Here is a 13,196-nt window from a genome sequence, read left to right on the forward strand (position 1 = left end):
GCCTATATACTATAACAAAAAGACACCCCTTCCACGTGATTCCAAGTGAAATGGGTCAAATCTGAAAGTGAGCACCAGACACAAGTTGATATGTCTCTAGGAGCAGCAATATTTGAACCATGAACACCATCCTCTGCCATTAGTGACAATGACACAGTGACACCCTGAGAACTCAGTATCTGGCAATGGTCTTGAGTTTGTCCACTAATCCAAATCCCACAAAGTCATGGGGAAAACAAAACCACATGTGGGATAGGTTGTATTCAATTTCTCCCTTGTTCTTCAGCCAGATTCTCATCCTAGCTGCCTTAATTAAGGTAACTGTTCTGGTTGGGCCCCCTTACCTGCCAGAAACACCCGAGCCACCAGGCTGAGAGGGTTTGTGTGTAGGTGTGTCTTCACTCATGCTGTGGAGTTCAGTGGAGTCCCTCCTGCATCATGTGAGCACGGCAATCCCTGGCCTGTTGGAGTCCAGGGCCCCAAACCTTCCAAGTGGCCTATTCTCAGTACAATGTGAACTTCTTTGCTGGCTCACCTCCCTAATGAGAACCTGTGTTTATTTGCACCATAATGAAATCTCTGTCCCCTTAAAGTCAATTTCCCTACAAACTGCTTCCCTCCAAAGCAAAGTATCTATGTTCTAAATGGAGAGTTCTACATTTAAGTCACTGAATTTTATAGTTTTCCATTCCCTCACTCTATCCTCCAGATTCCTTACTATACTAGATAGAATCCAGGGTGAATTTATAAGGAGACACCAATGGAGAGAAAGACTTTATTTGCATTACAAACATGGGTGATGTAAGAGGAGGCATATGAGAACCAGATTAGGGTGGAAGAATCTTGGTGGAAGAAGAGAAGAAAGGGCCCTCTGGGAATCAGGCAGAAAGAGCAGAGGTGCTAACTATCATAGCCATGTACGTGTTCCGCGGTTGGCATCTGGACTGCTCAGTCCTCACACTCTCTGGGAATTTTCTTTCCTTGGCTCCCTTTCCTGGTTTCACAGTCCTAAAGTGCTCCCTCCCCAAACTTGGTGGAGGAACACAGTTTTGTACCCAAATGTGCTTGGTAGCAACTACTTAGAAGCAGTTACTTGTATTTTTGGCAGCTTTTAGTTATTTTGACACTTTTGGACCACCAGGAGTGGCCCCTCCTACCACCAGATGACTCTGGTTCTCTAATAAGGAAATCCCTGGCCAATCAGTCCAAGAAGGGCCCAGATTCTCTTCCAGGTTGGTGTCTCTGCAGTGATGCCCCCCCAGAGCAGAAGGTGCTGCTGCAGCAGGGGATGTCACCTGAATTTTCAGGTATGTAGTCTGTGATGAAAGAAAGGTGCGAAAGGAAAACTCAACCCTCTGTCTCTCCCAGGCACAGGTTCTTAAGCCCCACCATAGCTACTCTCCTTTCCAAACTAAAGGCACCACTGCAAAGTCCCCATCTGGTGGCATGCTCTCCTCCTTTCCCAGGCACCACAATTCCTCCCATCTCCTCCCCAGTTCTTAGACTGGACCACCCGTCAGTCTCACCTGTGACTTCTGGCAAAGGTGCACACTCCTCACACTCCCATCTCTTACTGCTGGATCTAAGAGAGGAGCAGTCCCTATGGGTTCCATGGGATCCGCACGTAGCACACAGAATAAGGCTCCACCTCCTATAGGAAGACAAGGAAGGGTTGTGGGCACAAATATAACACTAACTACCACTCTTGGGATATTCAATACAGGCCAGGCCTTTGCTGAGGGCTTTCTAGGCATTTTTTTACTGTACATTTTACCCCTGATGGATGTGTGGCTGTGTGCTGATGTCAGGAACCTGCAGTTAGGCAAAGACACTTGAAAGGTGGATTTGAAAAGGAATTAACTTTGAGTGTCTCTCCACAAGGAGAGCACAAGGAGAAGCAGATCCTTCAGAGACCTGTTCACATGTGTGTGAGTGCGTCCTAGGCTGCTCAAGAATGGGACTTAGCAATTGTGTTCATCCTGAGGTCTGCAGACAAAAGTGAATTTTTTGCTCTTACTAACTGTGCCAAGGTCTAACTCTAAGATGGCATTGATGAGAGGTCTTTCTAGCCAGAAGTCTTTCCCTACCCTTCATCCTCAAAGCTGTCTCTGCCCTGTTCATACAAACAGATGGGGGCATCACAATGCCGATAGCGCTGATACAAGTCTGAGAAAGCCCCTGGCTCGAGTTCCCAGGCAGCATCTCTGCAGTGGGAGAAGAAACAGTGAGTAAGGGACACGTAATTGGTTGGCGAAACCATTGCCCACTTGGGAGGAACTAGGAAGAGCTCAAACTAGCCCAGAAAAAGAGTTCAACAGGCTGTCTGAATAATTTCAGCAAGGCTGGGCAGGTGGCCTGGCAGTGGGAGAGGGTTGAAGCAGGATGACTGGAACATGGGGGTTTCCTTAGTTTCACACTGGAATTCAAGAACTTACCCCCCAACCCAGGGAATTCTGATCCCCAAAGCACCCTTTTCATAGACATGCCTATCCTCCAACCCTCACTGCTCCCTCTTCTTTTGATAATTGAAAAGCTCTCCTTCCACCCCTTCCCTCTTTACCATATATCAACGCTGTGGCTGATTCTTCATTCTCTTAACTATCTAGGCAACCCACTCCCTGGCTCAATTCCTGCTTTAGAGTTTCCACTACCTGTCTGGAATATGAATTCCCATTCTTAGCATTTCTTGAGGAAACTCGTCTCGATTGTTACAATGTGGGCATTTAAAGAAATGCTTTGCTGATGTGTGGGCATATTTCTGTAAGAGAAACATGGAAAAACTTTGTAAAAATACTCTTTGATCACCTTATTTCCACCCCACTTCCTCTCACAAATAGGATGTTGCTAAGAAAGCTTGACTGGGACTTCCAGGAAAAGGAGTTTGGGTGGGTTAGAGTGACAGTTGCAAATTCTCGTACCAGACCAGGGACCAAAAAAGCTCAAGAGAGTTCCCAGGACTACCTTAGTTGTCACCTCTGGCCATGGGACTTGGCAGTGCTAACCCAGTAGGACTCATTACCTGGATACATGTTTCCCTTTCCTTCCATCCAAGGAAGAAAGGCTGGTTTCGATGCTACTTGACTCATTCTAGGATGAGCTCATTTTCTCCAGCCATTCTGAAGGTTTCATTCAGTCTAAATCTTATCATGAATGAGGTCCTACAGGTCAAGGGTGACCAGGGACTGGGCTGACTTTCCTCTGACTCCCTGGGACCAGCCCTGCATACAGGCCTCAGGTCAAGATTGCCTGAGCACTCCCAGGGTGCTCTGAACTAGGGCAATTGTGGAAGGCCACCATGGCAGAGAAAGCCCCACCTGTATGCACTTGCGGTGGTAGATTGTTTGACTACAGCATGGGCTCTGGATGTTTTCAACACTTTCTTGGGATAAGTCTTCACAACACAAGATGCAGCTTTCCTCCCCAACATTCCCCGGTTGGATGTCCTGTGTTGGGCGATGTTTTTCACAAAATGATCTGACACAAAGTAAATAGACTTGGTTTTGATTTGTCATTGATGGAATTTTCCAGCTGCCTGGCCCAGGGAGGGAAATCAACCGCCCATGCTGGTGCCCAGTGAACCTCTGTGCTGTGGGATGGGAGGAGTGGGGAAGGAGGAGGAGGAGGAGGAGGACGGTGAAACACAGCCTTCTCACAGCTGCTCTCCCACTCAGCAAAGCTCTTGGGACTATCTATACAGCCTCTCTGCTTCCTGAAAGCCCCACTTCAATCTGAGCAGCTGTCTAAGAACCTCAGCTGTTCGTAATTTAAGAAGGGGACAGGAAGCAAAAAGTAACCCCTGTGAAACTGCCAAGTCAAGACCCTGTTTCTCATTATTGAAGGGAGGGACAGATTTACTGGTGAATCAAAACCGGCCCATGAAAGCCAAACTCTGATTTGATTAGTGGCTAATTAATAGCAATTACAAAAGGGCAATCCGACTTTCCTCCTTCATCACTCACTTGTACTCTCCAAAAAATTGTGAAAGGCAACCCCTTTCTTGGCCACAAGGAAGGTGGAAGTTTCTGATGCAATGATCCTTCTGGCAGTTGATGGCAGCTCCCTTTTTCTTGCACACAAAGCATATCTGCAAGTGAGATCCCAGGCTGTGCTCAGGGCCTCCCAAAGACATTCTGTGGCACATCACTCTATGGAATGGAAATTTTCTGAAGCAAGAGCCATTCCCTTTCCTCAGTGGACTTGAAAGCTCTGGGGCTTCAAGCAGCACTGAATTCTTTTGTTTTCCCAGGATGTTGCTCCCTCTCCTCACTTAGAATACTACGTCCTAGAAAAGCAGGGAATTTAAGAGAAGAAGCAGTTGGGAAATCCAGGATCCTTTGACTTCTAAATTAGCAACTAGGGAAAAGAATAGAAGCAGGGATGATCAGGGAGGTATGAAAACAGGCCTCACCCAAGGCCCCCAATTCCAGGGGATTCTAACCTTCCTAGAAGCCCGGGCTGCCTCCTTTTTGATGTCTTCAGGCAGGAATCCATGGAAACCTCTGTTAGACTGGCCCCGTTGAGGCAGCTTGCTAGATAGAATCTGGGGGGGTGGGGGGTGGGGCAGGATGGTGCACAGAACCAGGCTGTCAACATTGATGATCAGTGAAAAAGTGCAGTGGGGTGGAGGAGGACAGGGTAGAAAATAGAGCTTGTTGGAATATATATGCATTTACAGGGTATCTTACTTAACAAAGGCTTACATAGTATTAACTATATGTTGGATGCTCTAAGTGCTTTTCAAATATGAACTCATTTAATCCTCATAACAATCTTTACAGATAATATCATCACCCCATTTTATAGGAGAAATTATGTGACTTGCTCAAGCCCATAGAACTGCAGAACCTGCACTCTTACCAACCTTTGTGCTATGCTGCCTCTCATTTATTGAGGACTGCTTTTCAGCACTTTGGGGAAACACTTCCTGTGTATGGAATCATTTTGTGTTCACCACAACCCTCAGATATAGATGCTATTGTGATCCTCATCTTACAGAGACCACTGACCTGCAGCACGGGAAGCATGGCTCGGGTCACACCACAAGGAGGCAGCAGAGCTAACATTCACATCCAGCTCCCAGAACCCACACTCGTTCCCCTCCTGCTGTACTACCCCCGTGGGATAAAATAAATACTCTTCTCAAGGTGTGTTCTCTATAGGAAGGGAAACAGGGCTTGCAACTTTCACTGTAGATGTTCTGCCTTATAGTGAAAGGAGAGATATTGAACTTTTTAAAAACACATTTTTACCTTTGACCAGTGTAACTTGGTTGAGCATCATCCCACAGAGCGGAAGGTCGCCTCTTTGATTCCCAGTCAGGGCACAGGCCTGGGCTGCAGGTTCTGTCCCAGGTTAGGGCACATATGAGAGGCACCCAATAGATGTTTCTCCCCCTCCCTTTCTTCCTCCCTTCCCTTCTCCCTAAAAATAAATAAAGACTTAAAAAGAAAACCCACGTACTTTAGAGGGTCCTTTGTTTCTGAAAAGCCCCCAAAGCAGAGTCTAGAATGTGGAATCAATGAAAGAGAAGCCAAACTGCTATGTAGTCACAAACAATGGATGTGTGTATATATTGGAAGAATGTCAGCAACCCCAGCCCCACTCCAAGAATCTTCCAAAAATTCTGAGGAGGGTGCTGAACTTCCTGCAGTAATTACATGTAATGTGAATGGGGACTCAGGTTATTTTAATGTGATAGAAAAGGTGACAGAAATGATTGAAGATGGCAAACATAGAAGGTTAGATAACTTAAGGGCACTTCGATTATAACCATATGTTCCCAATTAGTGTTAAAACTTACCTATTTTAAAACTTAATTATCTCAGGGCTTTAGGGACTATATGAGTGCCTTCTGTTTTATTTATACTTTTAAGTATTACTGTTTTCTACAGTTAGCATATATTCTTTGTATAAACAGAAAAATCAATAGTGAAAGATTAGAAACAATCTAAATGTCCTTTAATGGGGATGTGTTTTAATACTTTTGGCATACCCATACCATGAAATACCAATTAGCTATTAAAAAGAAAAACTAGATCAATATGTTGTATATAAAATGACCATTAAAAAAGCAAAATACAAATAAAAAACACTGTATAGTGTGTTTATTTTTATGCTGAAAATGTATATGCTTGTAAATCCATTGAAATTAACCAAGACCTGACACCAAAAAACACAAAAACAAAACCAAAAAAAACCAGACAGGACTTATAAGAGGGGAAAAATCACAGATCAAACTTTCTCATGAGCACAGATGTAAAAACAAAACATTACCAAATTAAATCCAGCACCATATAAAAAGGATAAAACATCACAACCAAGCAGGTTTATACCAGAAATGCAAAGTTAGTTTAACATTAAAGAATTCAATTGATGTAACAAATTACATCAACAAATTAAGGGAAAAAAAGTCTGATCATCTCAATAGATGCAGGAAAAGCATTTGACAAAATTCAATATACATTCATAATACTCTCCAGAAAATGAGATATAAAAGGGAACCTCTTCAATCTAATGAAAAGAATCCATGAAAAACCTACAGTTAACATATTTTAATGGTAAAAAATTAGATACTGCCCTCTGATGTTTGAAACAAGACAAGGCTATTCAGTCACATAACTTCTACTCAACACTAGATTGAATGTCCTAGCTAGTACGAAAAGTCAAGAAGAAGAAATAAAACACATAAAGATTAGGAAGTAAGAAGGAGAACTGTCCTTATTCACACATAACATACTTGTGTACACAGGAAATCCTAAGGCATTTACAAAAGAAAAACACCAAAAAACTACTTAACTAATATGTGAATTTAACAAGACTGCAGGATATAAAATCAATGTATAGCCATAAACTGCATTTCTGTATACCAACAACAAACTTAAAATGAAATTTTAAAATACTGTTTAAAATAGCATAAAATCACAAAATATTTAGAAATATGTTTAACAAAAGATATGCAAGTATTCTTCACTGAAAACAAGCAAACAAACAAACAAAAAAACATTGCTAAGATACATTTTAAAAGACCCAAATAAATGGTGAACTATATCATGTCCATGGGTGGGAAGACTCAATATTGTTCGTCCATTCTTCAATGCAATCCCCATCTCAATCCCAAAAGATTTTCTTTCTTTCTTTTTTTTTTTAAAGTAAAGTTAAAAGCTAACTATAAAATTTATATGGAAAAGAAAAAGACCTGACAGTCAAAAAAATCTTAGAAATAGTGCAGAACTTACAAAATACTTAATTTAGATACACTATAATGCCATAAAAATCAAGACAGTGTTGTACTGGTGTAAGGATTGACAGATCAATAACATCAAATAGATCCTCGAGATGCACAGGTATACGTATGGTCAATTAATTTGAAAAAGGCACTGAGATAATTCAATGGGTAAGCAAAGATTTATTGAGACACACACACACACACACACACAAACACTAATGATAAAAAAAAATTGGTCAACTGGACTTCGTCAAAATTAAAAACCTTTCTCTTTAAAAGACATCATTAAAAAAATTAAAAGCAACACAACAGGGAGAAAATAGTCACAGTATACATTATCTGAAAAGAGATTTGCATCCAGAATATATATAAAGAACTCTTACAACTCAATCAGACAAATGAATCCAATTTTTTAAATGGACAAAACATCCCTGACTGGTGTGGATCAGTGGGTTGGGTGTTGCTCTGTGGGCCTAAAGGTCACCAGTTTGATTCTCGGTCAGAGCACATGCCTGGGTTGCAGGCCAGGTCCCTAGCTGAGGGCCTGCGGGAGGCAACTGATTGATGTTTATCTTGCACATCATGTTTCTCTCCCTCTCTTTCTCCCTCCCTTCACCTCTCTCTAAAAATAAATAAATAAAATAAAATAAAACAACAGACACTTCATAAAAGAAAATATATAAATTACCAATAAGCACATGAAAAGAAGCTCCGCATCTTAATTCATCAGAGAAATGCAAATTAAAACCACAGTGCAATACCAATACACACCTAGTAGAATGGCTGAAATTAAAAAGACCAACAATATTGTGTAACTGGAACTTCATAAATTGCTAGTGGGAGTATAAACTGGTACAACTACTTTGGAAAGTGATTTGGCAACTTCACATGATGTTAAACATATAGTTAGCATACAATTAGTAATTCCACTCCTAGGCATTTGCCCAAGAGAAGTGAAAACATGTTCACTGAAAGACTTGTACATAAATATTCACAGTAGCTTTATTGATGATAGCCCCCATATGGAAACAATTCAAATGTCTCTCAATAGGTGGATAAACAGATTAAAATATATGCATACAACAGAACACTGCTGGGGATTTAAAAGGCACAAACTACTAATGCATGCAACAACATGAATCAATCTCTAAAAATCTTCACTGCATTGAGTGAAAGAAGCCAGACCAAAAAAAAAAAAAAAAAAAAAAAAGAGTACAAATTGTATGATTCCATTTATATGAAGCATAAGAATAGGCAAAAATAATCTAAAGATCAGCGATTATCTCTGAGGGGGCTGACTGGAAGATGGCAGGAGGGAACTTCCTTGGGTGAAGGAAATATTTATTTTGAATCAGACCGTCTTTACATGGGGATATACATTATATATAACATGAGTGCTTTCTATAGTATGGACATTATATCTATTAAAAAAGAATATTGAATCCTATAGAGATTTCTGGACAAGATGGAGCTGTAGATAGACATGTTTTCCCTCCTTGCACATCCATAAAAAGGATTACATCTACCTCAAAACAAAAAACTAGAACTACCAGAAAACTGAACTGCATGGAAGTCCAACCAAAAAGATATAAATAAGCAATACTCATAAAGACAGCACCACAGGGTGGTGGAACTGGTCACCCAGCCCTGACAAATACCTAATGCTCTGCCTCTTACAACATAACAGGTGCCACAGCTCTACCTGAGACACAGAGGCAAACACAGGAAGCTGTCAAGTTGAGGAGGCAGAGAAGTATGGCCCAAAAGAGGGAATGGATCAAGGCTCCAGAGGGAGAACTAAGTGACAAGGAGACAGCCAACCTAACAGACGCAGAGTTCAAAACACCGGTGATCATGAAGCTCACAGACATGACTGAATACGGCAAATGCATAAGGGAAGTGAAGGCTATACTAAGTGAAGTGAAGAAAAATCCACATGAAACCAATAGTGAAGGGAAGAAAGTCAGGGTTCAAATCAACAATTTGGAACATAAGGAAGAAATAAACAGTCAACTAGTACAGAATGAAGAAATAAGAATTTAAAAAAATGAGGAGAGGCTCTGGAACCTTTGGGACAACTTTAAATGTACCAACATCCAAACCATAAGGGTGCCAGAAGGAGAAGAGAAAGAGCAAGAAATTGAAAACTTATTTGAAAAAAATAATGAAGGAAAACTTCCCTAATTTGGCGAAGGAAATAGATGTACAAGTCCAGGAAGCAGAGAGTCTCAAACAAGCTAGACCCAAAGAGGACCACATCAAGACACATCATAATTAAAATGCTAAAGGTGAAACATAAAGAGAGATCCTAAAAGCAGCAAGGGAAAATAAGAGAGTTACCTACAAAGGAGTTCCCATAAGATTATCAGTTGATTTCTCAAAAGAAACTTTGCAGGCAAAAAGGGACTGGCAAGAAGTATTCAAAGTGATGAAAAGCAAGGACCTACAACCAAGATCAGTCTAACTAGCAAAGCTATCATTTAGAATGGAAGGGCAGATAAAGTGCTTCTCAGACAAGGTAAAGCTAACGGAATTCATCATCACCAAGCCATTATTACATGAAATGTTAAAGGGACACATTAAGAAAAAGAAGATCAAAACTATGAACAGTAAAATGATAATGAACTCACAACTATCAATAAATAAATCTAAAAAACAAAAACAAAAACAGAACAGAACCATAGATACAGAGGTCATATGAAGGGTTATCAGCTGGGAGAGGGAAATGGTGTAGGAATCAAGAAGCATAACCGGTAGGTACAAAATAGACAGGGGGATGTTAAAATAGTAAAGTAAATGGAGAAGCTGAAGAACTTAATATACGTGACCCATGGACATGAACTAAGTGGGGAGGGGTTTGCTGGAGGGACGGGAGGTACCGGGCAGAGGGGGGCAGAGGGGAAAAAACTGGGACAACTATTAGGACAACTGTTAATAGCATAATCAATAAAATATACTTTAAAAAATTGGGGAAAAAATCAATGGAAGGACATTTGCTTCTGGCGAGAAGGAGAAAGATGGGGAATACTGTTTTGGGAAGAGATTTTTTATTGTACATACTTTATACTGTTAAGATTTTAAACCACATATGTACATTACTATTTAAAAATTAGATTTTAAAAGAAAAAGCTATTAAGAAAAACAAACAGGGCTACAGATCTGAGGCTGGAGGCGAAAACAGAGAACAGACTATACAGCAAAAGCCATGAGACATTCAAAGAGGGGCATTATACTCACAAGACAGAAATAATGCATGCTGAGATTGTCTTTTTGAAGAAATTCCCCTAATTTTTCAGGATCCCCAGGTTCTCGAAGGCATAGCAGACATACTGAAAGAGAGAATGTTAAGAATTCACTTTGGGAACATAATTGTCTAAGTAACAGGAGGAGTAGAGTATTGGGAAGAAGGTCGTTTTGACAAGGAGGGAGGTTGGACTGACATGTTATTTGGTATCAGTTAGGTCGTCATATAATTTTGGCCACATTTGAAGGAGTTGTCTACAACTACTTGCTTCATATTTTTTTTTTTTTTTTGTATTAAGTGGACTTAATTCACTTGTTTCTTGAACTTGGTATGTGACATTCAAAAATTACAGACCCTGAGTTCTTCAGCATCTTAGGGAACCTGGGAACTAGGACTGACAGTGAGAGGAGCAAGTTTGCTGCCCTACACAGGTGGTCTTCGCTGAGGTTGGGAGGCAGAAGCCGAACAAATCCTCCAATCTTTCTTACCAGGCCCTGAAGATGGCTTCCTCTGGGTTACCCCCCTCATCTTGGCAGATTTTCTATATACAAAAGAAGAAGAATCCTGTCAACATCCCTTGTAACATTTCCCTCAAAATGCCATCCATGGGTCTGATGAAGTTCCAGAATATCTAAAGGCTAAGACATCAGTTTTTCTACTTTATGTTTTCTGAAAGCACAAAACATATCTATTGAATTGTTTGAATTACGTGAGATAGTAACCATCTTTCTATTCCAGGTGCCTGTATCACCTGTGTTGATTGATTGAATGAATGCAAGAGCAAACTCCCTTTTACTGTCTCTTCTGTCATCTACTCTGATTCTCAGGTGCTATCACATTCACAAAGCATAATAAAATACTAAAATTAACAATTTCATATTGCTAGACATTACTTTTGGTTCTTTACATGAGTTAGCTCAATGAAGTTACAGAATGTTCTAAAAGTGGGTGCGGTTATTATGCATATTTTCCAGATGAGGAAACAGAAGCATAAAGAAATGAAGCAACCTGTCCCTGGTCACCTGTTAGCAAGTATTAGAGCCAGGATATGAACCTAGGCAGTAGGGTTCAAGAGCCAGCACTTCACTACTAGGGAAAGTCCTGGGAGGATAGGTTACCGGGCAGCTTTCAGAATACCAATGGTGCGTGCTTCCACACTACCCAACCCTAGCCCCTAACACCATGCAAAGGGAGAAAAAAAGAACAGCATATACCACAGGCCATTCAATAATTTATCCCAAACTCCCTTATGTCACCTACTCTACCTCAATCTTTGACATTCCTTCTTCTTTTCTTTTATAGTCTTCATTCACTGCAGTCTCTCTCTCCTATATTAAATTCTTCTATATTATTATGAGGACAATACAGCCTCTTCTAGCTATAAAAATAAACAGGCCTTGGTCAGCAATTTTATTCTACAGTTGGTTATCAAGTTCCACAGGGTCAAAACAACAGTGCAATTCACCTCCCAACCTATATGGCAGAATATAAGGGACCAACCCACTATGGATGCTAGTAATAGTCAATAATTATTAAGTGCTGCCAAGAACTGTTCTAGACATTTTTAAACGACTTAATTTATTTCTAGAAAAAGGGAATGGGTGGGAGAAAGAGAGAAAGAGAAATATCAATATGCTCTTTTTCAGTTGCCTCTCATATGTTCTCAACTTGGGACCTGGCCTGCAGCCCAGACGTGTGCCCTGACAGGAATCAAACCGGTGACTTTTCACTTTGGGAGAAAACACCCAACCCACTGAACCACGTCAGTCAGGGATGTTCTAGACATTTTACATGTGTTAACTCACAAAACTCTCATGCAACAGGTGCCATTATTATCCCCATTTTCAAGATGAGGAGACTGAGGCACACAGAGGGCACAGAGAGGCACTTGCCTACGGTCAGAGGTACTGCTATCACACAGTAGTATTAAGAACTTGGAACCACTGCTTGAATTGGCTAAATGGTTGTTTTCTTTGTGCTTACTACATTCATGAGGTAGCACTCAGGAAAAAAGGCTCCTTTCGCCCCCAAGTATGTGTGCCTTAATTCTGCCCAGTAAAAGCTATATTAGCTAGTCCTTTCTTAAGACAAGGAGCTTGTGGGATTGCAGCTGCCTAAAGCAACAACTCCCTCTAGTGAGAGACAAGGGATAACACCGACAAACCACCCTTTGGCTCCTGCCACTTTTCACCAGGCTCAGATGGCCATTGAGATTTGGCTCGTCCTCAACCTTTCTCTAGCTCTGGACCAAGAGTAAAAGGCCTGAATGTGGAGAAGACACCTGCCACGACTCGTCCCACAGATGTCAGCACACTGCAAACGGGCAGTTTTCAATGGCCAGGGGGAATCCCTGAAAGTGAAAGGGGACAAAATAAGTAAAACCACTCCTATCAAGGAAGGTCTGTTTAGTCAGGGGAGAGAAGAACAAACAGCATTTCATAGAACTGCGTGAAACAAGTCACTCCAGGGATACACACTCCAGCACCCATGTCCTCACTGCACAGCTGGGGAGCCGTGGACATCTTCAAGGACTTTCAACTGCTCTGCAGACTACAACCACTAAGGCAACTACTAAGACTATACCCCCTTCCTCTCTTTGGGTTTGCTCCATTTCCTCTTCTAACCCATGAGTTGCACCTGCAGAAGCAATGACATTGGATGGTTTCTTACTCAACAAAACCACCTGCACAGGCTGGAAGAGGAGAGTAAGGCGTGCACTAGGGGATC

General features: G+C 41.3%; 1 protein-coding gene across 1 annotated transcript; it reads right to left on the reverse strand.

Annotated features, from left to right (window-relative positions):
• Window positions 1–761: 761 nt before the first annotated feature.
• On the reverse strand, window positions 762–13,128 carry PHF7 (PHD finger protein 7). Its single transcript, XM_090284082.1, is given in 12 exon segments — window positions 762–1,175; window positions 1,178–1,259; window positions 1,261–1,316; window positions 1,527–1,651; window positions 2,088–2,204; window positions 2,652–2,758; window positions 3,315–3,474; window positions 3,960–4,084; window positions 4,439–4,540; window positions 10,463–10,554; window positions 10,958–11,010; window positions 11,735–13,128. Coding segments are annotated over 12 exon segments (1,149 nt in total). The 5' UTR covers window positions 11,779–13,128; the 3' UTR covers window positions 762–1,089.
• Window positions 13,129–13,196: the final 68 nt, after the last annotated feature.

This window comes from Furipterus horrens, unplaced genomic scaffold (assembly GCF_987537825.1).
Source record: "Furipterus horrens unplaced genomic scaffold, mFurHor1.1.pri manual_scaffold_7, whole genome shotgun sequence".
Classification (NCBI taxonomy): Eukaryota; Metazoa; Chordata; class Mammalia; order Chiroptera; family Furipteridae; genus Furipterus; species Furipterus horrens.